This window comes from Meriones unguiculatus, chromosome 16 (assembly GCF_030254825.1).
Source record: "Meriones unguiculatus strain TT.TT164.6M chromosome 16, Bangor_MerUng_6.1, whole genome shotgun sequence".
Classification (NCBI taxonomy): domain Eukaryota; kingdom Metazoa; phylum Chordata; class Mammalia; order Rodentia; family Muridae; genus Meriones; species Meriones unguiculatus.
The window spans coordinates 2,016,706-2,040,848 of record NC_083363.1 but is presented as its reverse complement, the minus strand read 5'-3'; the positions used below and the strand labels follow the sequence as shown (position 1 = coordinate 2,040,848).

The window sequence follows — 24,143 nt, the reverse complement described above, 5'->3', positions numbered from 1 at the left end:
TGGAGAGCCCCGGGGCGCGCGCTGAGGCGCGGAGTGGCCACCGGGACCCCACGGAGCTGCGGCCCGACCGCGCCGCCGCCCGCTCCCGCCCTGAGGGAGGACGGCCGCGTGCTCAGAGGCAACAGCTCTGAGGCTTTTGCATCCCTCCCCGGCCTGACGCCGGAGGGAGGAGGCGAGTCGGGCTGGGAGCTTTGAGGTAACCCCAACTTGGCGCGAAGCCTGAACTCCTTGAGGTAGCCGCCTTTGCGGGGGTTGGAGGCTCGGCACTCCGCCCGGGGACTTCGGGACAGCCGCAGCCCGCGCGTCCGCGTCCCCCCGCAAAGGGGCGCGCTGTCCTCTCAGGTCCCGATGGAGCCCAGGGGCCCCAAGAGGAGGGCTGGGAGGACGGAGGCGGCGGGGCCCTGGAGCAAGCTCGCCCGCCCGGCGCGCTCGCTGCGCACCGAGCCCGCCCTGTACCGCGGGCCGTTCCCCTTCTACCGGAGCCCTTCCGAGCTGGGCTGCTTCTCCCTGGACGCCCAGCGCCAGTACCACGGAGATGCCCGAGCCCTGCGCTACTACAGCCCGCCGCCCGCCCACGGCCCCGGCCCGGACTTTGACCTCAGAGACGGGTACCCCGACCGATACAAGCCCCGGGATGAGGAGGTCCGAGAGAGGCTGGACCACTTGCTGCGCTGGGTTCTGGAGCACCGACACCGGCTGGAGGGGTGAGCGGAGCTGGCGCGCACGCTCGCCCGGAGACCCGGCTCTGCCTCCTGGGGGTGGGGGAGCCGGATGGTGGCCAGTGGGGGCCGAGTGCCACCCTCAGACCCGAACGCCTCCTCCCCAGGGGTCCGGGCTGGCTGGCCGGGGCCACGGTGACGTGGAGAGGGCACCTGACGAAGCTGCTGACCACGCCGTACGAGCGGCAGGAGGGCTGGCAGCTGGCCGCCTCGCGCTTCCAGGGGACCCTGTACCTCAGCGAGGTGGAGACGCCCGCGGCGCGAGCTCAGAGGCTCGCGCGGCCGCCGCTGCTCCGGGAGCTCATGTACATGGGCTACAAATTCGAGCAGTACATGTGCGCAGGTGAGAGCCGCCCGCCGCGGGGCCCGCCCCCTCCCTCGGAGGCCGACAGCCCCTCCCCTGCCGCCGCTTCTCTCCCGTACAGACAAGCCCGGAGGCTCCCCAGACCCCTCGGGGGAGGTTAACACCAACGTGGCCTTCTGCTCTGTGCTACGCAGCCGCCTGGGAACCCACCCTCTGCTGTTCTCCGGGGAGGTGGACTGCGTAAACCCCCAGGCCCCGTCCACACAGCCCCCCGCCTGCTATGTGGAGCTCAAGACCTCCAAGGAGATGCACACCCCTGGCCAGTGGCGGACCTTCTACAGGTTGGGGCCAGGGGTGAGCAGCAGAGCCTAGGATGGAGCAGCAGCCTGGGGCGGGGATGAGGGACCCGCTGACCCTGGGCCTCTCCTCTCAGACACAAGCTTCTGAAATGGTGGGCGCAGTCGTTCCTCCCAGGGGTCCCCCTTGTTGTCGCCGGCTTCCGGAACCCAGAAGGTTTCGTCTGTTCCTTGAAGACCTTTCCTACTCTGGAGATGTTTGAAAGCGTCAGGGTAAGGCAGTGTCGCAGCTGCTCCCTGTTCCCCCGCCCCCTGTCTGAGACCTCGGGTCCAGTGCCCTTTGCCGTTTGCCCTCCAGAACGACCCAGACGGCTGGAGCCCCTCTGTGTGCATGAACTTTTGTGATGCCTTCCTGAGCTTTGCCCAGAGCACAGTTGTCCAGGACGACCCCAGGTAAGGCGGCCAGGTTCGGGCAGCACCTCTGCGGCCCAGCCAGGTCTTGGGCGTCAGCACACACCTCCCTCTGTCCCCAGGCTTGTCCACCTCTTCTCCTGGGAACCAGGTGGCCCGGTCACTGTGTCTGTCCATCGAGATGCACCCTATGCCTTCCTGCCCTCGTGGTATGTGGATGCTATGACCCAAGACCTCCCACCACTCTCGGAGGCTCCCCCTGCCAAGGACTGATGCTTCCGAGGACACACCAGCGTGGTGTGTGCAGAAAATAAAAGCCTGTTTCTAACCGGTCTCTCGCTGCGTCTCAATGGAGTCATCCGGCCCCATGAGCACTCTGGTTTGCTATTTCATTACACCTTCTTGTTGTTGTGTTATTTTCCAACGCAGGGTTTCACTGTAGACCAGGCTGAACCCAGAGATCTGCCGGCCTCTGCACTACCTCCCGGTTTATTGTTACACTGACATCCACACATGCTTTACTGGGTGTAGAGGCTGGCTGCAAAGACAATGTCCCGCCGCAGCAGTGTGGCTGCGGTCTCCATCTTGGCGCCCAGCACCGGCTCTCCTACCAAACGCGCTGCCCCTCGAAGTGAGCGGCACATCTCAGCCAGGCGCTGGATGCAGCGGACCACCAGGCCTTCAGGGGTCCCTGAGAGCCCTGCCAACTCGGAGAAGGGCTGCAGGGAGAGCGAGGTGGAGACTCAGTGTGAGGCCTCAGCAACCCCTCCCAGCCAGCCACCGCCAAACCCGGGCACTCACCATGCCCCGAGCCCATTCATAGACCACCTCCACCAGCCCAAAATTCAGCTCTCCCACAAACTCCTCCACTGTCTGGTTGAGGCCACAGGCCACCTGAACCTCACCGATGCGCTTGGCCACCGCTCTGACGCGTTCTACCCCCTGCAGAGGGGAGAGGAGGGGTCAAGGCTTCCGGCTCTAGGACCCAGAGGCCCTTCGCACACCCTGGGGGCATTTGCCAGGACTGGTGGCCCCTACCTGTTTGAGGGTGCTCGGGAGCTGGTCCCCAGCGTCTCCAGGGCTCTGGCAGACCAGGCCGGAGAGAAGAGCTGCGATCTCCTCTGGCCGCAGGGCGCTTAGCGCGTTGTCAAACATGAGCTCCGTGAGGAGCAGCTCATGGCTGCTCATGGCGCAGGCCACTCGCCCTGCCAGCTTCACCGTGCCGGCCTCGTCCACATAGCCCAGGGTGCGGAGCACCTGCAGAGGGGGAGGTTGGGGAGCCCGCCTTCTCCCGAGCCCTGACCTCCCACTCGCCTCCCGGTACCCCACTCCCACCTCTACGCGCTGGTGATACTCGGGGAGCAGCAGTAGCGACTGGTCCGACAGGAGGAAGCGCAGCCTCTCCATTTCCTTCTGCATCTGCACTCGCTCCCGCAGCTTCACATACTGAGGAGAGCCAGGGTGGGGGCTGTCAGCCTGCCCCTCCACACTGCCCCGGGGCACACAGCTGAGGGCCAGGAGCCGGGCTGCAGGGCACCAGGGAGGGACAGCTGCTTCTGCCTAGGAGCTACCTGGGCAGGGAAGCGGGGGCTGTGCACACACTGAGCGCCCCGGATCAGCTCCTCCAGCTTCCGGACCCGGAGTCCACCTTCTACCACGGACACGTCCTTGAGCTGCAGGTCGTTGACGGGGTCAAGAGTTGGGGGTCCTGCTGGGTAGGCCTGAGCCAGGCGCAGCAGCTCCTGAACGGCGGTAGTCACAGCTGCAAGGGGGGGCTCCTTCCTGAAGGGGGAGCAGGTTTTGTGATCTGGGCCAACAGGCTTTGTAGTTTTGGGTTTTCGAGACAGGGTTTTCCCTGGCTGTCCTGGACCTGCTTTGTAGACCCTCAAGATCTGCCTGTCTCTGCCTCCCAAGTGCTGAGATTAAAGATGTGCGCCACCTTTGCCCAGCTGCCAAGAGGCCTCTTTACCACAGGAGCCTCCTCTTGGGCTGAGGAAGTCCCTCTGCACCCCATTTCATGGTCTCTTTTCACAGAGACACCCACAGGTAACGCCTCTCCCTGGAAAGAGGCTCCCGAGGTCCCGACCTGAATTTTGGTTGCTGCCTCTTGGTGAAGTCCTCACAGATCTTCTCCCCGTTCACCCGGAGCACCTTGGTGGAGATGGCGGCCACCTCTCCCGGCTGGAGCTTGGCCACAGTGTGCTCACAGGGCCCTGGGAAGCGAGTCAGGTCAGGCTCCAGCACGCCTGGGCATCTTGTTCACGCCACCACCGGGAAGCCGGGCACTGACAGCTCTCACCTTCAGGCAGGAACAGCTTAAAGCCCACGAGGTCATCGGGGTGGGGCACAGCTGGGGCGGCTGGCCCCTTGTCCCTGGCGCTCTCAGGCACGGCAGGCTTATCGCACAAGACCAAAGCTGTAAACACTCTGCTGGCGGAGTTTGAGGAGACCTGTAAGAGGCGGAAAGGCCAGGGCAGAGACTGGAGATTGCACGGCAAATGTGGACATGGGACGACCGCCCTGGACACACACACACACACACACACAGCCCTTAAGCTGTGGCCAACCAGAGCAACTAGAGCCGCTTGGGGGCGAGGCGCAGAGACACGGAGGTGGCAGGGCGGTCGGGGCCCTCTGGTCCTCACCTGCAGGATCACACCTAGTGCGTTGTGATGCTCCTCGTTCTTCACGACCACCACCCTTCCCGCTGACAGAGACTTCAGCCCATTCACAGACTCCATGATGCGTCTCTGGAGAGCAGGACAGGCACAGGGATGGGGGGAGATGAGATCAGGACACGAGGGCTAAGCTTGGGAGCACCGGCGCAACCCACTGTCCTTCCCCTCCCCCCCAACACCCCACTTCCTCACCTGGATCATGTTCCGGGTCTCCGTCAGCTCCTCCCCCCAGCTGTAGTAGTCAGGCAGGTCAGCCAACTGGCCAGTCACATCGGGCTCCTCCAGCGCCGCCAGCCTCTTGGTGAGTTCAGCCAGAGCCTGCTCGTGGGCCTGAGGAAGCGGAGGTGGTGACAAGTCTGCCAGGGCAGCCTGCTGAGCCCCTCTCCGCCCCCTGCCTCCACATGCCCCCCGCCGGCTAGCCAGTGAGCGCAGGCTCCGAAGGTCACCCTAGCCTCACCTTGCTGTCCTTGCGGGCCGGGAACTCTGAGAAGCTCCTCTTCATCATGTCCTCCACCCTGAGGGCGTCGACCCGCAGCAGGTTGAGGATCATGGTGTAGGTGAGGCGGAACTGGGACTGGAGCTGGGACGGCTTCCCCTGGAGGCAGGCCAGAAAGTCAGCGAGACCAAAGGAGCCCTGAGCCCTCCCTAGCGGGTCCTCTGGTCACAGCTCTGTAGCTGAGGCTTCAGACCAAGGCCTGCACGCCTCCTCAGTGACGTATAGAGCAGAACGGAAGGTGTGGACTCTCACAGGCCCCCGGGGCAACCGTGCTGAGCACAGTAAAAAGAGGAGGCTGGGCTTGCTTGATTTTGCTTTTTTGGGGTTTTCATTGTTTTGTTTTGTTTTTTGAGGCAAGGTTTCTCTGTGTAGCCCCAGCCTTGCTGGACTCGCTTTGTAGAGCACGCTGGCCTGAACTCACAGGGATTCCACTGCCTCTGCCTCCTGAGCGCTAGGATTTACAGCGTTCGCCACAGCGCCCGGCTGGACTTGCTCACTTTTAACCTGACTTCTCCCAGGCAGAATGAACACGAGAAGAGGGAGGGCAGCTGGGCTACAGGAGCCAGCGAGGCTCGGCCTCACCGCCACTCACCATCATCATGCGGTGCAGATCCGCCATCTCAGGCACTCGGCCCTTACAGAGCAGGATGACGGTGCCCGTGGGGTCCAGGCCCCTCCGGCCTGCCCGGCCTGCCATCTGCACATACTCCCCGGGCAGCAGGTCCCGGAAGGTCGAGCCATCGTGCTTGCGCATGGAGTCAAACACCACTGTCCTTGCCGGCATGTTCACCCCCATGGCAAACGTCTCGGTGGCAAACAGCACCTGGGACAGAGGGGTGCGGATTGGGTAAGCTCTGGCAGGGCTCACGGGTCACAGGACTTCATTTGCCTCTCCAGGAGACCCACGGTGTACGCATTATCTTTCCCTCCTTCCCGTAGTTTTATCACTGATCTGACGGAGGTAGGTGATGGCTCCGTACACCCGGCCACTGTCCCAGTGAAGGGCACCCTGCTTCTGAGCCAGCCTTTCACCCGTGGTCCCCCAGGAGCAGACGCTGAAGTCTGAGCCGGGTCATCGTAAACAGAACCGTAGAGAACAGAGCAAATATCCCCTCACAGACGCAGGTAGAATTTCTTTGCAATAAATGCCCAAGAAAAACCCCTAGTGTCTAAAGTATATTAAATTTGCTGAAACGGTGCCAAGGGAGGAGGACAACAGTAGCGCTCGGCTGCCACCCGTGGCACTGGCAAAGCCCGCCTCCCTGCCACACGGCAGGTGCAGAGCTTCCTAAGGGCAGCCCTAACCACTGCACAGCTGTCCTCCCAGAGTGTCTCACTGGCATCTCTCTATTAGCGACTTCTGTGCTTGCCCCCGCGAGGTGTCTCCTCCCGGGGACGTGTCAGACACACCCCTTCAGACACACATCCCTTCAGACACACCCCCTCAGACACATCCCCTTCAGACACACACCCCTCACACACACCCCTCAGACACACCCCTTCAGACACATCCCCTTCACTCACACACCCCTTCACACACACCCCCTTCACACACACCCCCTTCACACACACCCCCTCACACACACCCCCTCACACACACCCCTCAGACACACCCCTTCAGACACACCCCCTTCACACACACACCCTTCATACACACCCCTCACACACACCCCTCAGACACACCCCTTCAGACACACCCCCTTCACACACACACCCTTCATACACACCCCCTCACACACACCCCTTCATACACTCCTTCACACACACCCCTTCACACACACCCCCTCACACACACCCCTCAGACACACCCCTTCAGACACACACCCCCTTCACACACACACCCTTCAGACACATCCCCTTCACACACACCCCTTCATACACATCCCCTTCACACACACCCCTTCATACACTCCTTCACACACACCCCTTCATACACACCCCTTCACACACACACCCCTTCACACACACACCCTTCACACACACCCCTTCATGCACATCCCCTTCAAGGCTAAGCTGAGAACCCCCAAGTCCAGCAGCCCTATGAAGCCGAAGGCAAACCCAGGCAGCCTGCATCCAGGGTGCTCCCTAGCCACTGCCCTGCCCTGCCCAAGTCTCGGCCCCCCTCGGCCGTGGCACTCAGCCACCCCCTCACCTTGACCAGCCCGCGGCTGAACAGCATCTCTACAATCTCCTTCAGGATGGGCAGGATGCCACTGTGGTGCACACCCAGGCCCCGGCGAAGGAGCTCTGACATGTGCAGGACCTGCAGGGCGAGGCAGTGGCTCAGAGGAGGTGGAGGAAGCCCTGGAGGGGGGCCAGGTCTCATCACCACGTCCCTGCGGCATGTGGGAGGCACTCACCTGGGGCAGCTGCCGGTCGGAGCCTCGGAGCCTCGCAAGGCAGCGCTGCAGGAAGAGGTGGATCTCGCTCTTCTCCGAGCTTGTAGTGAGGTCAAGGGAGGTGAGGCCAGAAGCCTGCTCATCACAGCGGCCTCGGGAGAAGGTAAACACCACCACAGGTAGCTGAGCACGGGCCCGGAGGGAAGCCAGCAGGGACAGGTACACCCCACGGTCCTGAGGGAGGAGGGGAGGAGAGCTGTGGCAGCCATGCTTACACAGTTTACGCTGAGCGGGATGCAGGCCTCAAGCCCACCCCTTCTCTGCAAGGACCAGGGAGGCTGAGACTGTGGCCGGGACTGGCTGCTCCCGGCCCTCACCTGCCCAGGCCCACCCTGGTGCGTGGGTTGCTTGGCCCCGAAGGTCTGGGCATGCTTGCTCGTCCTCTCCTTCTTGGCCTCCACCGCAGCATAGTACCTGCGCACAGGGCAGGGCTGCGTGAGGTCCCACACAGGCCCGGCCCTGACTCCCAGCCCTGGGCTTACCCCTTGGTGTGGAAGGCCCCTCGGGAGTCCAGCAGCAAGAAGAGCTCCCCTTGCGTCTTGGGGCTGTTTCCCGTGAAGAGATAGTGTTCCAGGGGGACAGGACGGGCGACTGTGCTGATCACATAGATCTGCCGCCGCTTCAGCCGCCTGGAGGGAAGAGAGGGCAGCGGGTCAGAGAAGGAGCCAGAGAGGAACCCCATCTTTTGGTTTCCTCTGAGGCCTGGTATGGGAGGCCATGAGCCTCCATTTCAGACCCCACGGGTTTAGCACTAAACCTCTGTCCCTTCATGAGGACCGTGGAGTGGCCGGTCCTTGCCCAGATGGACCACCATCCCATCTCCAAGGGCCTTCGGCAGCCATGGGGGGAGAACTCCCTCCTCGTTGTGGCAGCTTGAGCTCCCCAACCCCACAGGCCCCTTCCCTCGGGCACCCAGGACACAGGTCTCACCCGATCCAGTCAGCGAACTCCAGGGCGTTGGGGACCGTGGCGCTCAGGAGGATGATGGAGACGTGGTCGGGGAGCATGATGAGTACCTCCTCCCACACGACCCCACGCTGCACACACGTTGGGGGGACAGGTCAGTCAGAGAGCAGTCTCATGTGGGGGCAGAGAAGACAGGCCCTCAGGGCATGTGGGGCAGGGCCTTGCGACAAGGCCCACGGGAGACCTCACTCCCACTCACCTCAGCATCGTTGATGTAGTGGACTTCGTCAAAGATGACCCACTCCAGGTCCCGGATGACGTCTGAGCCGCTGTACAGCATGGAGCTGGGGAGGAGGAGCTCCGAGCTGACGCCTGGGCAGCGGACCCTGCCCTGCTTCCCAGCTTCCTGGCTCGCTCCCGCCCCAGCCCTCCCGGGAGACCACCCCTCACCGAAGGATCTCCGTGGTCATGATGAGGCAGGAGGCCTCAGGGTGCAGCTGCACGTCCCCCGTGAGCAGCCCCACGTCCCCGAATGTGTTCCGGAAGTCCCGAAACTTCTGGTTGCTCAGGGCTTTGATAGGAGAAGTGTAGATGGTACTAGAAACAGGGGTGAGGCCAGCCGGTCTTTCCTCACAGGCTCACAGCTGCGCGCCCTGCCTTCCCGCCCTCCCGCACTGACAGCCCCTCAGCCTCCCTTGTGGCATCGTCCCTTCCTAAACTAGCAGGTCATCTTTCTGCCCCTCTTCCACGCTACACCTTTTCATGCCTCCTGAACCCCATCTCGGCCTCTCTCCTCAACCTCCCACCTAAAGGATAAGGCAGGGGGTCAGAGGGAGAGCTGAGGTCTAGAAAGGAAGCAGAAGGGGCCAGGCTGCCTGCTGGCGGGCAGGCTGAGGAGGCATGAGTACCGGGTCATATGTTTCTGGGCCAGGGCAATGGCGTATTCGGCCACCACCGTCTTCCCGGCGGACGTGTGAGCTGCAACAAAGACAGAGTCGTGCTGCTCCAAGTGCAGGATGGCCTGCTTCTGAAACACATCTGGCTCAAATGCCCACTGCGAGAGAGAAACGGACAGGGCTGCAGGGAGCGCTCTGCCTCCTCACAGGCATGCAGGGCCCAGGGGAAAGGCCAGCGCAGGGCTGGGACCAGGAGCCCGGAAGCTATGCAGCCTCTGGGGGGTCTACCAAGAGCAGGAGTGAGGCCTGGGCACAGTACCTGGAAGGCTGGCTGAGGAATGAGCCGGTAAAAGTCACCCACGGGCGAGGTGACGTCCACAGGCACGGCCCACTGTTCCTGGGGTGGAGGCTTAGGGGGCTCCAGGGGGGATACGACTGCGGAGGCTTCCTGGAAAAGCCGGGTAGGCGTGAGAAAGGCCAAGCCAGAGAGCTCGTGACTGTCACTCACCGCGTCAAACCCGGCCTAGGCATCAGCCCCTTCCTACCTGCCTCCATCACTGGGAACTACCAACCTTCAACACTAGGTCCTCCAAGCTGCTCGCTCGGGCCAGGGGGGTACTGGAGGGAGAGGCCGAAGCGGGGTCCCCTCTGGGACCGCCTGCGGCCTCGCTCTCATCCTCGTCGCCTCCGCTCAGATCCAGAGGCTCCAGCAGACGGCTGAGGCTGAGCAAGCCCGGCACAGGGGCGGGGTGATCTGAGGAACGGTAGCCATGTCACCTTTGCTGGTCTGCGGGAGCAGGGCATCCCGCAATTCCTTCCCAGACTCACCCTTCGGGGCAAAATCCACCCCTTTCTTGAAGCCAGGTGGGACAGTGAGAAGATCTAAGGGTGGGAACAGAGAGGCAGCGTCAGCCACCAGCCGCTGTTTGGTAACCTATACGTCATTCACGGCACTCTGCTTTCGTGCAAGGCAGCTGGGCCGCTTTTTAGGAGCCGCTAACACAGGACACCTTTTCCCTTGAGGGTGAGAGAGATCCTGATCTGTGAAAGGACAGGAAGGATGGCTGCAACCTGCTGGGCTCCCCTCACAGCACAGGCCGCTCACCTTTCTCAAAGTCTATCTCCTCCTCAGCCTCCTCCCGAGTGCTCAGATCTGTTAGGCTGGGCTCGTCCATCCCACCTGGGGAAACACGAGGTGAGATTCAGCATCGACAGGGCCCGTTCCCCAGACTCAAAGGTTCTCTCTTCCACCTCCATCATACACAACTCACCTGGCCAGAAAGGGTACTGTGTCGGGTTGCCCCATAGTGACTGGGAGGCCGGCCCTGGAGGCCGGCGAAGGGACAGGGATGTTGTGGCCGACAGGTTCGTGTTCTCCAGCAGGACCTGAGACAAGAGGCCAGGGCCCCAGTGAGGCCAAGCCTGCTTCTGACCCCTCCTCCCAATTCCGTGCCTCTTGGCCTCTGACCCCTCACCTCCTTGTATCCCAGTATCTGGCCCGTGGTCGGGTGTCTCTGGGCTTGAAGATCAGATGGGACTGGAGCCCCCAGAGCAGCCAGGAGCGACCAGGGGTCCGTCTTCCTCTGCCATTTTCTGGGGAGGAGGGAAGGAATGTCGGGGTCGGCTCTCTCCCTATCCTGGCTTCCTTCGGTTGGTCCAGCTCCCCAGTGTGGGCCCCTCAGACTTCTCACCGAGCTGAGTGCTCCAGGCCATGAAGAGGAAGCCAGGCCGGAGACGACAGAAACAGCTGCTCTGCTTCTCGCTGCAGATCGGGGGCGCAGGGGGGCAGGCCGTGCGGCAGCTGAGGCAGGGAGGGGTGAGATGGGAAAGGGTAACGGGTCTCAAGAGGGCAGCGGGCTCTGTGGGAGATGTCCCAGCAGAGAGCCAGGGCAACGGAATGAGCAATGCTACGGAGGAAAACAGACCTGCAGCAGAAGTGCCTGGGACACTGCCTGATGTGGACAGCAGTTTGCCCTCTGACTTACACGGGGTCCCACGAAACCCACGCTTGCCTTCAGCTTAACATATATGCACATCTTTGAGCTTCTGATACGCATACCGCCTCCTGCTCTCAAGTGAGGGGATGACAAGCTTGCGCTACCAAATGTGAGTGATCTCCAAACCAGCTAGTCGAGCACTCTACCAAGTGCACAACACACTCAGCTGGGAATCTGCACTTCAGAATTACTTAGTGGTGGTAGGTGTGAAGGTACGTGGGGATGCGTGTGGCGTGTGGATACGGACACACACACGTGCGTGGCCCCACCAGAGGACAGCTTTTCGGCATTGCTTCTCTCTGCCTTATGTTTCACCCGGCTTGCATGGCATGCTCTTCATCGGCCAAGCCAGAGGTTCTCCAGCTTCCTAACGCTGCGACCCTCTAAAAAGTTCATGTTCTGTTGACCCCAACCGTAAAATCATTTCCCTGCTCCTCAAGAACTGTGTTCTTGCTAAGGTTACGACTTGTAATGAAAGTATCTTAAATGCAGGTGATGTGATATTCAACCCCCGTGAAAGGGTCGTTCAGCCCTCAAATGGGCTATGACACCCTGCCAGTCCTAGATTTTTTTTTTCTCCTCCTCCTCCTCCTCCTCCTCCTCTCCCCCTGGCTGGCCTGGAACTTGATATGTACACCAAACTGGCCTCCAACTCAAGAGATCCGCCTGCCTCTGCCTCCCAAGTGCTGGGATTAGGGTGTGAGCCACACAGGGCTTCAGATTTAGGATCTTAAAAGTGAGGTCTCAGACTAGTGCCCTGGGGGTGCAGACACAAGGGTCCTACACGGAGGGGAGCTCTGAGACTCAGTGTCTCCACTCCCGGCTCTGACCCACTGGCGCTCCAGCAGGCTGGAATCTGTCCAATCCGGGGCCCCAGATGACAGGGGTGTGAGGTCGAGCTAGGGCCTCCCGGGAGCCCGGTGGAGTTTCTGGTAGGCTCACGGGTCAACGGAGAGAGTCAAAAGTCACTCACGGTGCTCTCCGGAGCCCCAGGCACGTTCAGCAGCTCCCACCGCCCGGTGCACCCCACTTCCAGAGCCCGAAGGGGCAGGTTCAGGGGGTCTGGGGGAGGCAGCACTGCGGAGGAAAGGTCACAGGTTAAAAGTCAGAAGTCCTTCCCGTCTACTATTCCGTTCGCCTCCCCTCCCCTCGCCTTCCCTCCCCTCCCCCTCACCGAGTCGCTCGGTCTCAATCATCCTGGAGCCGCGGCGGCTGCTGGACAGCCCGGAAACCCAGAGTAGCCAGGAATCGGCCCCGCCCCGAGACGGGCGGAAGTTGGGACGGTTTCCGACGCGCCTCCACCTCCACCATTCCCCCCGCTCGGAGCGTGGGCGAGCGCGGCGCCGAAGCCAGCCGAGGAGCAGGGCAAGGCCGGGCGGAAGTCGCTGCGCTCGGCGCCTTGGTTACCGCGTGTCCCGCCCCTGTACGTCATCGCCGCGAGCCCGCGCGCAGCAGCCCGCGCGGCGGCGCCGGAGACCGCGGGCCCGGGCGCCGCCCCCTCAGGTGAGGGCTTCGTCTGCCATCCTTCGCGCCTTCCCTGCGCGGCCCCTGGTTCTTCTTCCTCCTCCTCTGGTTGCCCAGATAGCGCTGCGCGGGCCCCGCCGCCTTCTCTGCCCACCGGACCCCGAGGTTGGCTGACCTAACCCCACTGGGCATGGGGGTCGGGAGCCATCGCCTTGGCGTCGCAGGGAGTGCTTTTCCTTCTCCGGGCTGAGGTACCCCAAGGCTCTAATGTCTGGACCTTGGACATAGGCGGGAATGCCGGTTGGTTACGATGAACAGGAGGTTGGACAGCAGCCTCGTTGAAACAAGGGGTAGGGAAAGGCCGGAGGCTGGAGTAGGCGGGCCTGGAGGTTGGGGTGAAATCAGGATGGACAGAAGTCGGACGGCGTGTGGATTTTGAATGCTGACAGTAGAGAATGATGTCTTGGGTTCTGCCCTTGAACCAGGAGCCAACATGTTGGTGATACCTCCCGGCCTGAGCGAAGAGGAAGAGGCACTGCAGAAGAAATTCAACAAACTCAAGAAAAAGGTAAGGGGGTTTAGGGTGGCGGCCCAGCCTTTCTCAGGCTCCGAGGACGCCTGGGGCGAGTGTGAGGAGATGGGGTTCTCCTGGTCATGCTCAGAGCACACCTCTTCTCAGCCTCACCAGTCTCCGCACATCTGAACCCTCCCGTCTTTTCTGCTCAGTCCCCCATGGAATTATGGTCATTTCTGTGGCTTTGGTACTATCCAGGAGCTGGAGATTGTCCCCATTGGATTCCCACTTCCATCCAGAGCTTTGCAAGCCATATAGACACCCAAGCTAGGGCCATCTTGTTGCTGCTAGATAGGACCTACAACACTTAGTAGGCCCTAAAACCTCCTCTCTGACTCCCCCCCCCCCCCCCCCGCTTCAGCAGGATCTCACGCGTTAGCCCAGGCTGGATTGAAACTGTGTGGCTTTGGGCAGCCTGGACTAGCCCTTCAACCTCCATACTCATTTACCCCACACTCGGCTCCCCTCTGGCTTCAAGTCTAGTGACACAGCAAAACGTTGGTCAGGCCTGTCCGTGTTCTTCCCTCCCTCTCCCACTTGCTCCTTTTTCTTCCCCCTTGAAGCGGGATCTCAGTACATAACCCAGGTTGGTCTTGAACTCCTGGGCTCCTGTGATCTTTCTGCCTCAGCTTCTCTGAGGAACAGGAAGCACAGGTGCACACCACCAGACTCCAGGTAATTCCCCTATTTACTCATGCATACCAACCCCTCAGAACAGGGTTTGGCTCTGCTGCTTTGGGGGCTCACTTGATCCCCTGAAAACACTTAAAAAGTTTCACACTGTGTGTAGAACAGAGCCCTGAAACCTCTGCTCAGCGTGTCTGTCAAAAGAAACAGAATTATTTACTCTTAAAAACGCCTTCCGTGACCGTCCCTGCATTTTTACCACCCTGGTTTCTCTGTCTGAAATATCTTCTCCGCCTGTGTTGGGTAATTCTCCCCAGGTCTCAGTTTAGTAGCCTCTTAAGCATCTCAGCGTCTTCCTTGTGTTTACCTGTGACTGATCAGTGCTGTTAACCATCCTCGACTGTCAGCTAGTCATGTTTCTTGGTTTCTGTGTTTCTTGGGGGTATGACCTATGTGTTTCACTCTTATGCAGCCTCATTGAATATGCAGAAGGTGGGAGATGAACTCCCCAAGGAAGACATTGAGGGCTTACTTACAGCTTAGATGGTAGGGCTTAAGTGTTGGTCTGGTTTGTTTGTTTGTTGTTTTCTTTTTTTTTGTTTTTTTGGTTTTTTTTGGGGGGGGGTTCAAGACAGGGTTTCTCTGTGTACCCCTGGCTGTCCTGGACTCACTTTGTAAACTAGGCTGGTCTTGAACTCACAATGATCCTCCTGCCTGTGCCTTCCTGAGTGCTGGGATTAAAGGCTTGTGCCACCACTCCCGGCTTTGTTTTTGCTTTTCAACGTAAGAATGTGAGACTGGAAATCCTTTGGACGCCGGACACCGTGGTTGGTTAGGCTAAATATTGTTGGCATTGTGACGGTGTGGAGGCTGGGCAGGTTAGTCTAGGGGCAGGGCCAGGGCCACATGAACTGTCTCTGGAATGGTACACCTGAGAGGCCAGTGCCTTAGCTGATAGACTGCTCTTCTCACTGACCTCTCTCCTTCCCAGAAAAAGGCCTTGCTGGCTCTGAAGAAGCAAAGCAGCAGTGGCACAGCAAGCCAGGGCGGTGTCAAACGCTGTAAGTGATGGAGATGGAGAGTCCAGAGGGGAGCAACAGAGGGCTGCCCTCCACAGCCAGCATAACGCCTCCCTCCCTCCCTCCCTCCCTTCCTCCCTTCCTCTCTCCCTCCCTCCCTTCCACTCCAGCACTGTCAGAGCAGCCTGTGGTGGACACTGCCACAGCAACAGAACAGGCCAAACAGCTGGTGAAATCAGGAGCCATCAGTGCCATCAAGGCTGAAACTAAGAACTCAGGCTTCAAACGCTCTCGAACCCTAGAGGGGAAGCTGAAGGTGAGCACAGTGAGATGTTTGGGGTGCCCTTGACATCAGTGAAACCCCTCCAAGCAGGAAGGCAGGGGGATTAGAGGAAATCATGTATATTCAGATACAAGCAAGTTGTGCTGATTTGAGGATTAGGGTGATTTTTTTTACTTTTTAGTCCTTTTTGTTCCCTGAGACAAACAGGGCCTTGCTCCCCAGGCCAGTATTCAGCTTCTGAACTCATGGATGCTCTCAGCCTCACAGGTCGCTGTGGCTAGAAGGGTGTGCCAGCATACCTCACCGGGGTGTTAGGGTTCTTATCGCCTACACAGGAAAACTGGTGACTCCTGGTTTCTCTTTTCTACATTTGTGCTTCCTGGCTTGAAGGAGGGGTTGGATAAACCAAGCCACCCACTCAAAACAGGCCACATCAGCTGGGCACAGTGGCTTAGGCCTTAGGCACTTAGGCCGAGCTCTAAGCCCAAGGCCAGCCTGATCTGCAGAGCTAGGCAGCCAGGACAGCCAGGGCTACACAGAGAAACCCTGTCTCAAAAACAAAAGCACATCATCAATGAGAAGTGCGGTAGGAGGAACTAGATGAGAAGCCAGGAAGAGGGGGGAGAGGGGTTTTCCTGGCCCACACTAACATGGGTGTCTGCCCTTCCCAGGACCCTGAGAAGGGGCCTGTCCCCACTTTCCAGCCGTTCCAGAGGAGCGTGTCTGCTGATGAGGACCTGCAGGAGGTAATGGGTTCTGGGGCCCTGGCAGTTGAGGACAACAAAAGAGCCACATAGTCTGAACCCATTCCAACACCTGGGAACCATCTTATCATTCCTTGTCTTTTCTTTTCCCCAGTCATCCAGACGACCGCAGAGGAAATCTCTGTATGAAAGGTTAGAGAGAGACGGCTGTTTGTTGTGGGCTCAGTGGCCATTGGACGGTTTGGGGCTGAGTGGAAGGAGCAAGCTTGGGGGTGTGAGGGGAGCGTGTTGACCCCACAGGTCTGGAAGAAGACCAGGCCCCTTCGGTCCTGACCATCTGCCTCTCCCCAGCTTTGTGTCTTCCAGCGATCGGCTTCGGGAACTGGGACCAGATGGAGAAGAAGCAGAGGGCCCTGGGGCTGGTGATGGCCCGCCTCGAGGCTTTGACTGGAGCTACGAGGAACACGGTGGTGCCGGCTCCTCAGCCTCCCCTCCCCGAAGCCGCAGCCGGGACCGAAGTCATGAGAGAAGCCGAGATAGGGACCGGGACAAAGACCGGGACAGAGACCGAGACAAAGAAAAAGACCGAGATCGAGACAGAGACCGGGATAGAGACAAAGACCGGGAGCGAGACAGAGACCGGGAGCGAGACAGAGACCGGGAGCGAGACAGGGAGCGGGAGCGAGACCGAGAGGGCCCTTTCCGCAGTGAGTGGTCTTGGCCAGGGTTAGGGGGTCCTGCTAAGTAGAGGGTGGGGTGGACTCAGCGCTGACTGCGGTTCACCCACAGGGTCAGACTCGTTCCCAGAGCGGAGGGCCCCTCGGAAGGGGAACACACTGTACGTGTATGGAGAGGACATGACCCCCACCCTCCTCCGAGGGGCCTTCGCTCCCTTTGGAAACATCATTGACCTCTCCATGGACCCTCCCAGAAAGTAAGGATGAGCAGCGTGGGGAGGAGGCAGCATGGGGACACCGGGCCCGTGGGCCTCTGCTGACCCTGATTTCTCTCACCCCAGCTGTGCCTTCGTCACCTATGAAAAGATGGAGTCTGCAGATCAGGCTGTTGCTGAGGTGGGGACTCCTCCCTCTCCTCCCATCATTCCTGTCAGCCTCGTGGCTCTTCTTTACAATGCGTGGTTCTAGAGGCAACTTTCTCCTAACTGAGAAAACCTTCATCCTCTGATTCCTATCTGGTCTTCTCCCAGGGCAGCAGCACCTGACTCCGTGACACTCATCCTCTGTCCCCTTCCCTCTTGCCCCACAGCTGAATGGGACCCAGGTGGAATCCGTGCAGCTCAAAGTCAACATAGCCAGAAAACAGCCCATGCTGGACGCTGCCACTGGCAAGTCTGTCTGGGGCTCCCTTGGTAAGGATGGGGCCTCCCTCATCCCTCCCTACAGCACAGCACTTTTTGTTCCCTCCACATTTTTTGAGCTCCTTAAAGTGCTAAAGGTCAGGACGTGCCTGCGAGCGGCTGTCTCTCAGAGGTGAGGGAAAGAGAGGAGCATTGAAAAGGTCTCCCAGCAGCCAGCCCCAACACTCGGGAGGCAGAGACAGGTGGACCTCTGAGTTCAAGGACAGCCAGGGCTACACAGAGAATCTGGTCTTGAAAAACGGAAAGGTCCCCCAGCAGCGACTGGCAGGGCAGGAAGCAGCAGCCAGGCTGTCCTCTCAGGGATGTTGTGGGTCTGGCCCTCAGGTGGAAGAACAGGCACAGAAATGTAAATTAGTAGCCTGTGTGTCTGGCACTATCTGAGATGGGGATTTCTGGAGAAAAGGATGACCTAAGAGTGGATGCGGGAAGGCAGGATGTTGGGTAGCTCAGCTGTTTGTACTGAGCACATCTTCCGCAACCCTGGCACGCCAGGCTGCAGTGGCTGCAGCAGAGGAACCATGAGGAGGGTCCAAGCTGAGCGCAGCCCTGAAAGCGCCGGGCCATGTACCTGGGCTCTGACAGGGAGGGGTGGTGAGCAGAGGCAGGGTACGCGACCAAAGAGGGGGCCTGCCTCTTGGCCCTACAGCCGTAGGGTGGAATTCTTGGGTCGAGGACTGGGAGAAGAGAGAAGCTGAGCACTTAGGTTCTGAGGAGTCCCAGAGGTCTGGTGCGGCCCATGGGGTTTCTCAGTGTGGACAACCCAGTGTGCCTGAAACAGATTTTTCTGGGAAGGGAGTAAGCAAAGTCCCTGCAGACACCAGCAAGGAACCGGGATTGACCGTTACACCAGTATGGGCTGGCTGAGATGTTCTCATCTTTAATTTCCGTGCAGTTGACGGTGGTAACAGCATTTGCAGTGAGAACAGCCCGGAGTCTGTGAGCCACGTGAGGCTCTGGCCACCAGAGGGCAGCACCGCTGGCCACAGGGCTCTGGACCTCGGGGCTAACCCTTCTCTGCTTCAGACCTTAACTGTCACTTTCCTCCCTCCTTAGCTGTCCAGAACAGCCCCAAGGGTTGCCACCGGGACAAGAGGACCCAGATTGTGTACAGTGACGATCTGTAGGAAACCTCTGTGGATGGCTTCTAGACACGAAGCTGGATTCCTTGTGCCTCACACGCCCCCAAGCTGGTCTCAGTAAAATCCTGGGGTAGAAGCTTATTCCCCTCCATCAGCCTCTAGTTCTTCAGCACTTGGGGTTGGGGTTAAGCCTTCCAAAGAGGCTGTCAGTGTTGATGTTAACCAGGGCACGGCCCCTGCTCCCTCACCCCAAGAAGATGTGGAACACACCCTTTCTTACAGCTGCTGCTTTATTTTGATCCTCACCCCCTCCCAGCAGGAGGGCCCTTAGAGGAAACCCAAATCCTCATCTTTGAGTTTCTCCTTGAGCCAGGGCAGCACCTGGAAAAGGTTGACGTGGAAGTCGCGGGCATAGGCGGGCGCCAGCTGTTTCCGCCTCTTGTCTTTGCAGACATCCACCACTCCCCAGCTGATCACACCAACCTGTGGGGGTCAGGGGGGACCTGAGTCATGTGACACCTTGTGGTCCCCAAAAGCATTGAGCTGGCTTAAGGAAGTCCCTGGGAGCCCAGCTCCCTGTCCTCTGTGCTGCACATGAGCCAGACACTTGGCCCTCACTGGCCACTTGGGGTGGGCCCTGGTGGCCACCACTACTGGCCACGTGCCTCAAGCTCTCTGTTTGGTGCATCTCCCCACACACTGGAAACATGAGCACTCACTTGAATGAAGCGGCTCCTCTTGTGGATGATGAGAGGACCTCCAGAATCTCCTGTAGGAGAGAGGGGCTGTAGGGAAAGCGGCTGGGCCTTGTGGCCTGCGGCACTGGAGAGCCACCTTACCTTTGCATGTGTTGGGGTCAGCATAGGGATCCACCCCTCCCGTGCAGAGGAATCTGGGGGTGACCACCTGGGAGACGTCCTTGACCTTGTCATAGCCGGGGGCCCGGAGAGCATCTCTCTCACAGCTACCTTTCTGTAGGGGAGGCGTGTGGTGAGCAAGGCCAGCCTGGGAGAACGGGCCAAGTGGCATCTCTAGAGCCCCCTCTCACCTTGTCCCCGTTCTTGATGTACACCTCCTTCCGAGTCAGCCTCTTCCCCTCCTCAGATACAAACAGGGCTTTGATGTCCTTCACCGGGAGCAGCTGTTCCTCTGGACGAGGGACAGGGTCATGCGAGCTGTCCACCCCGAGTCCCTCCTCACCCGCCACATGTCCCTCGGGCCCATTTAGGCCTTGAACCGAGCACGGCTCCACTCTAAACTCCCTCTTGGCCTAGCCCAGACCACGCCTTACTGTGCTGCTTGCAGGTGGCTGTCAGAGGAAGCCGCAGGGCTCGGGTGGTTCCCTCCGTGCAGGGGAGACAGATGGGCCTGTTCAGGAGACAGGAGGACAGGAGCGCTCAGAGGCCGCAGACGGCCTGCTGTGCCCTGGGCCTCCAGCCCACCTTCCCCTGCACCTCGGGGACCCCCGGCCTGCTCACCTCAGGGTCTGGTCATACTTGAGCTTGGTCTTTAGCTTGACGAGGGCCACATCGTAGTCATAGAACTCGGGGACCCCTTCTGCCGTCTTCCCATTGATGTTGTAGTTGGGGTGAAATAGGACCTCTTCAATCTCCAGGTCCCGCCTCTTCCCTCCTGAGAGCAAACGGTACCACGCTCAGTAGGCAGCCTCCTGCCTCTGGCCCCTTGTCGTGGGCGAGGGTCTGAGGCAGGGGCTGTGCTGAGGACAGGCGAGCGTCCTGAGGGTGGCCAGCGGTCAGAGGCTCGACGCGTCCTTACCCATGCTGACCTTGATGGAATGCTTCTGATCGTCCACCGTGAAGCAGTGTGCTGCTGTCAGCACAAAGTACTCAGACACCACGGCCCCCATGCAGTTCTCGTGTCCTTTCAGAGGGCGCTGGTGGAGAAGTGCTGTGGTCAGCCTCCACCTGAGCGCTGGAGCTGGCTTCATGCGTGCTCGCTCAGTACTCAGCCCTGCTTTTCTCTTTTTTTTTTTTTTTCTTTTTGCTTTCAGACAGTTTTGCTGTGTAGCCCAGGCTGACCCTCAAACCCAAGGCAGCCCTGCTTCCACCCCCAGCCACTGGGGCACCAGCACATGCCCACACAGAGCTGCTGTTTTCAGACAGTTTCACACATTATTGGTATGGACTGTGGACTCACGTAGCCCACGCAGGTCGGGAGGCCCCGCCCCGCCCCGCCTTGGCTTCCTGGACAGCCAGGATTAGACCTGGCTGGTGTGGACGTTTCACCACTCCCACAAGTCCCCACGGCTGGGATGCTTACAGTGACCGAGATCTTGGCCTGCCATGGTTGCTTGTGATAATCGGTGCCGTCCGTGTGCCCCCACACCATGCCGCAGAGCCCCAGAGACTTGGATTCATCTAGCAGGAAAAGAGAATGCTGAAGGCTCTGTTGGGTCCCTGCATGTTCACAGGCCGCAGAGGAAGGGGAGGGCTCCCCGGGCTAGATGAGGAGCCCCAGTGGAGTAGTGAGAAAGGACTGAGACCAGGCTATCTGAGGACTGTGCCTGGTTAGCCCAAGGCTTGGTGCTGACTTGCTGTCCCTGAGCCTGTGTGGCCTCAGTCTCCACATCCATAAAACGGCTTCTCGAGTTCTCAGACTGAGATTAGGAAGGGAAATAAGAGTAGACACTGCGGGTGGCAGCGGTGTGAGGGCAGAAAGCCTTCCAGACTGCCAGGGCTTCAGGGCGAGGGCAGTGGGCAGCCTCAGTCCAGCCACGCTCCCCCGCGCATGCCCTTGTGTGTTTGTACCAATCATTTGGAAGAAGACATCCTCCAGGTTCTCCATGTCCTTGACCTTGAACACATGGCGCTCGTTGTCCTTTTTGGAAGCCAAGGCGTTGATGTTCACGGGGTCCACCAGCGGCCCGACCCCAAACACGTACACGTCTGAGGGGGAGGAGGAAAGGCTGAGTGTCCAGCCCCGAGGGCTGAGGGAGCCGAGCCCCGCGGGCCACTCACCCAGATAGTCCTCCCGTGGGTTTTTGCGGTCCCTGCCGATGTACAGCAGGTCTCGGATGTCCTCGATGACAGCGACAGGGTCTCCGCCCATGTTGTACAAGCCTGCACGGGGCACGGGGACCAGAGAGTGGGCCAGGGCAGACACGCTGGCCCAGGGGCTGGGGACCGAGAGGGAGGAGAAGCCTCACCATCCGTCATGATGATGATGACGTGGCGGGTTCGGTTCCAGCCCTCCGGCGGGGTGTCCTCCGCCCAGCTCATCATGCTGTACACGGCCTGGAGAGCCTTCTTGGTGTTGGTCCCTGACTTGAGCTTGTGGTCTGTAGAGAGCAAAGAGCTCATTCCACTGATCTTCCGAGCCATGAGCCCAAGAAGTCTATGACAACTGAGATCCCACATTCTTTAACTTTTTGTTTGTTTTTTAGGGTTTTGCTTCGCTATGTAGACCATGCTGGCCTTGAACTCACAAGAGACCTGCCTGACTTTTGAATGTTGGGATTAAAGGCGTGTGCCACCAAGTCCAGACGATGTTTAGCTTTTGGGTTGTCAGCCCCTCACCCTGGCTCTCCCTGCCCTCCTGGCTTCCCCGTCCCTAAGCTCTGACCTTCATAACTGATCTGGTTGAGCTGCTCCGTGACCCAGTCGGCATCACTGCTCTTTTCATCAGACACTCTGACCAAGACTTTGGGGACTGTGGCATATGTCACGAGACCATATCTGGGCCTCACCCCGTAACTCGCCACCTGTGGGCGAACAAGAGGTCGGGACATTAAATGGAGGACAGCGAGAGCCAGAGTAAGAAGGCTCAAGGGCAGGAGGGCAACAGGACCTGGAGCCCGAGCAGCTGGGGCACAGGGAGCCAGTCCTCAGGCGGTGAGGCCACACCAGGCCCTCTCCTCTCACAGGGAGGGGAGCTCCGCCCTACCTTCTCAATCAAGTTAGCGAGACAGCGCTTGGCCCCTGTGAAGTTGCTGGCTCCAATGCTGTCTGATCCGTCCAGCACCAGGTAGATGTTCATGGAGCCCGAGGGGTCCAGGACGATCTTCCTCTTCTGTTGTTCCCCTGGGTGCCGGCAGACACTCAGCCTCGGGTGTGCACACTCCCCGGTGGGAGCGCCCTCCCCCAGCCTCCCGCCCGCCTCCCTCCTGCACACAGACCTGGGCTGTGGCCGTCCTCAGCATCCACTCCTTCTATGGTCTCCGTCAGAGAGGACAAGAATGCCTCCGCCACCTCCTCAGGGGTGTCGTACATGAAGGAATCTGAGGACAAAGCAGGTCAAATGTCTGGAGTGTTAGGGCAGGGTGATGAGACCCAGGACGGGAGACAGCTAGCGTGGAGACAGCAGGGCAAGGGCTGACCCAGGGTCAAGGGTCACCTTGGCAGGAAGGCTCAGTCCCGCTCCACGAGCCACCTTCCTGGCATCTTCGCTGCTGGGAGCCACGCAGGACAAGCCCCCGGCTGCAGTGGTAGGTAACTGTGTCTTCCAGGCGATACTGGCTGCCCACCTTCCTTGTGCCAATGGGAATCCCCGGGTTGGGACAGTATCCCGCTGCAGAGACACGAGGAAACCTGAGCGTTCATGCGTTCCCGGGGTGAAGCCCTCGGGGAGAGGGTAAATCGGGGGTACCTGCTTCTCACCTCCGTCATCACAGATCGCTGTCTGCCCGTCCCACCGGCCATTCGCCTGGCAGGTGCGGTTAGCGGAGCCCCGGAGAGTGTAACCGTCGTAGCATTGAAAGGAAATCTGGTCACTCAGGTTGTAGTAGGGCGACCGGGGCCAATACTCCCCATTTTCAAATTCCTGTGGCCGTGGGCAGCGGATTGCTTTCGGGAAGATGGGAAAGTCACCACCTGCTCTTTCTAGGTCCTTCCTGGTCTTAGAAATGCTGTCACTGAGAAACAGGGCCTGCCCAGGCCCTCAACCCTGCTCTCCCCTCCTCTCGCGTTTTGGGGTTATGTTTTGTCGTGAGGCAGAGCCTCAAGTAGCTGGGCTCGCTTCAAGCTCACTGTGAAGCTCAAGGTGGCTAAGCTGCTGCCCCTGACTGAGCGCGAGGGCTGCAGGCACGCCGCACACCTGCCTCTCCAGGTGCTGCTTCGTGCCCGCCGGGCCACATTCCTTCTCTCCCTTCCCGATTCCCAGCTAGTGTTCTCACTGCCAGGGCCGCCCGCCGCCTGCCCTCTCGCCGCCTGCCCGGCTCTCCCGGCGCTCATCTCACCCTGAGGAGCCTCCGCCTGCCGCCCCGGCCCTGCCCCCCCCCCCCCCCCCAGTCTCTAACCTCTGCATTCCGCCTTCTTGACAATCTTTTGGTCTCGGGTCTGCAGGGCGCTCCAGGAGCCCGTGGATCTGCAGGTTCGGGTCTGCACAGGGTATGGGTAGAAGCCGGAGGGACAGAGGTACTCCAGAGCCTGGCCGTCTTGGAGGAGTCGGAAGGAGCCGCCTTTGATCTCCACTCCGTCCAGCGAGCAGGGGATCTGGGGCCGGGAGTCAAGCACGGGAGTTGTGCTCACCTCTGAGGAGAAAGGCTGGTGAAGACTGGCCCCAGACGGGTCAAGGACAGGTGCTGGGGACATAAGGAGGATGGCGTGTCCTTTGCTTACCTGAAGAGGAGAGGCCTAAGACCAAGAGGAGCAGGCAGAGCTGGAGACTGTCCATTGTCATGGAAAGCAAACGAGAGGCCAGTGGCCAGAGGCCTCTCCAGTTTGCCCTGGGCGTCCACTTGACTCCCTGTCCAAACTGAAACTCCAGTGCTGGGCCTGACTACACCCCTTTCACACTGGCCCCTAGTCTTTTATGCAATCTGCTCTGGCACCTGCAGCTTGGCTGGACTGGCCAACACAGGCACTGCTTCCCGGAACATTCACGAAGGAGGGCCCCCGCTCAGCTGCCAACTGAAGAAACAGAAACTATCTGAGCCCCACCCTTCGCTGACCCAGG

General features: G+C 60.0%; 4 protein-coding genes across 6 annotated transcripts; 2 read left to right on the top strand and 2 right to left on the bottom strand.

Moving 5' to 3' along the window:
- The first annotated feature begins 11 nt into the window (after positions 1 to 11).
- On the top strand, positions 12 to 2,063 carry Dxo (decapping exoribonuclease). The gene is made up of 6 exons (XM_021655870.2): positions 12 to 704; positions 827 to 1,062; positions 1,145 to 1,364; positions 1,457 to 1,592; positions 1,678 to 1,772; positions 1,853 to 2,063. Exons 1-6 carry the CDS (start codon positions 349 to 351, stop codon positions 2,001 to 2,003), a joined length of 1,194 nt encoding a protein of 397 aa, XP_021511545.1. The 5' UTR covers positions 12 to 348; the 3' UTR covers positions 2,004 to 2,063.
- Positions 2,064 to 2,203: 140 nt separating this feature from the next.
- Positions 2,204 to 12,429, bottom strand: Skic2 (SKI2 subunit of superkiller complex). The gene is made up of 28 exons (XM_021655878.2): positions 12,277 to 12,429; positions 12,076 to 12,179; positions 10,797 to 10,906; positions 10,581 to 10,698; positions 10,377 to 10,491; positions 10,211 to 10,285; positions 9,934 to 9,987; positions 9,678 to 9,859; positions 9,425 to 9,553; positions 9,118 to 9,263; positions 8,660 to 8,806; positions 8,469 to 8,553; positions 8,234 to 8,340; positions 7,786 to 7,932; positions 7,621 to 7,717; positions 7,265 to 7,477; positions 7,057 to 7,167; positions 5,497 to 5,727; positions 4,866 to 5,003; positions 4,601 to 4,738; positions 4,376 to 4,480; positions 4,030 to 4,180; positions 3,817 to 3,943; positions 3,302 to 3,512; positions 3,066 to 3,176; positions 2,769 to 2,987; positions 2,532 to 2,672; positions 2,204 to 2,449 (listed from the first exon to the last, which is right to left on the bottom strand). Exons 1-28 carry the CDS (start codon positions 12,296 to 12,298, stop codon positions 2,249 to 2,251), a joined length of 3,735 nt encoding a protein of 1,244 aa, XP_021511553.1. The 5' UTR covers positions 12,299 to 12,429; the 3' UTR covers positions 2,204 to 2,248.
- A 54-nt stretch (positions 12,430 to 12,483) lies between these two features.
- On the top strand, positions 12,484 to 18,371 carry Nelfe (negative elongation factor complex member E). Of its 3 annotated transcripts, none has more exons than XM_021655907.2 (11): positions 12,484 to 12,605; positions 13,052 to 13,134; positions 14,759 to 14,828; positions 14,957 to 15,102; positions 15,741 to 15,815; positions 15,928 to 15,965; positions 16,125 to 16,480; positions 16,563 to 16,707; positions 16,792 to 16,846; positions 17,040 to 17,142; positions 18,205 to 18,371. In XM_021655907.2, the coding sequence occupies exons 2-11, from the start codon at positions 13,060 to 13,062 to the stop codon at positions 18,273 to 18,275; spliced, it is 1,134 nt and encodes a 377-aa protein (XP_021511582.1). In that variant the 5' UTR covers positions 12,484 to 12,605; positions 13,052 to 13,059; the 3' UTR covers positions 18,276 to 18,371. The 3 variants fall into 3 exon arrangements, with proteins under 3 accessions (XP_021511582.1, XP_021511581.1, XP_021511579.2); XM_021655906.2 differs by having other exon boundaries at positions 12,533 to 12,731; XM_021655904.2 differs by lacking the exon at positions 12,484 to 12,605 and adding an exon at positions 12,893 to 12,916.
- A 131-nt stretch (positions 18,372 to 18,502) lies between these two features.
- On the bottom strand, positions 18,503 to 24,002 carry Cfb (complement factor B). Its single transcript, XM_021655901.2, has 18 exons — positions 23,807 to 24,002; positions 23,485 to 23,718; positions 22,847 to 23,032; positions 22,584 to 22,757; positions 22,366 to 22,467; positions 22,134 to 22,270; positions 21,813 to 21,951; positions 21,397 to 21,528; positions 21,209 to 21,310; positions 20,999 to 21,136; positions 20,511 to 20,608; positions 20,007 to 20,124; positions 19,709 to 19,862; positions 19,522 to 19,598; positions 19,279 to 19,379; positions 19,070 to 19,202; positions 18,950 to 18,999; positions 18,503 to 18,713 (listed from the first exon to the last, which is right to left on the bottom strand). The coding sequence occupies exons 1-18, from the start codon at positions 23,865 to 23,867 to the stop codon at positions 18,558 to 18,560; spliced, it is 2,292 nt and encodes a 763-aa protein (XP_021511576.1). The 5' UTR covers positions 23,868 to 24,002; the 3' UTR covers positions 18,503 to 18,557.
- Positions 24,003 to 24,143: the final 141 nt, after the last annotated feature.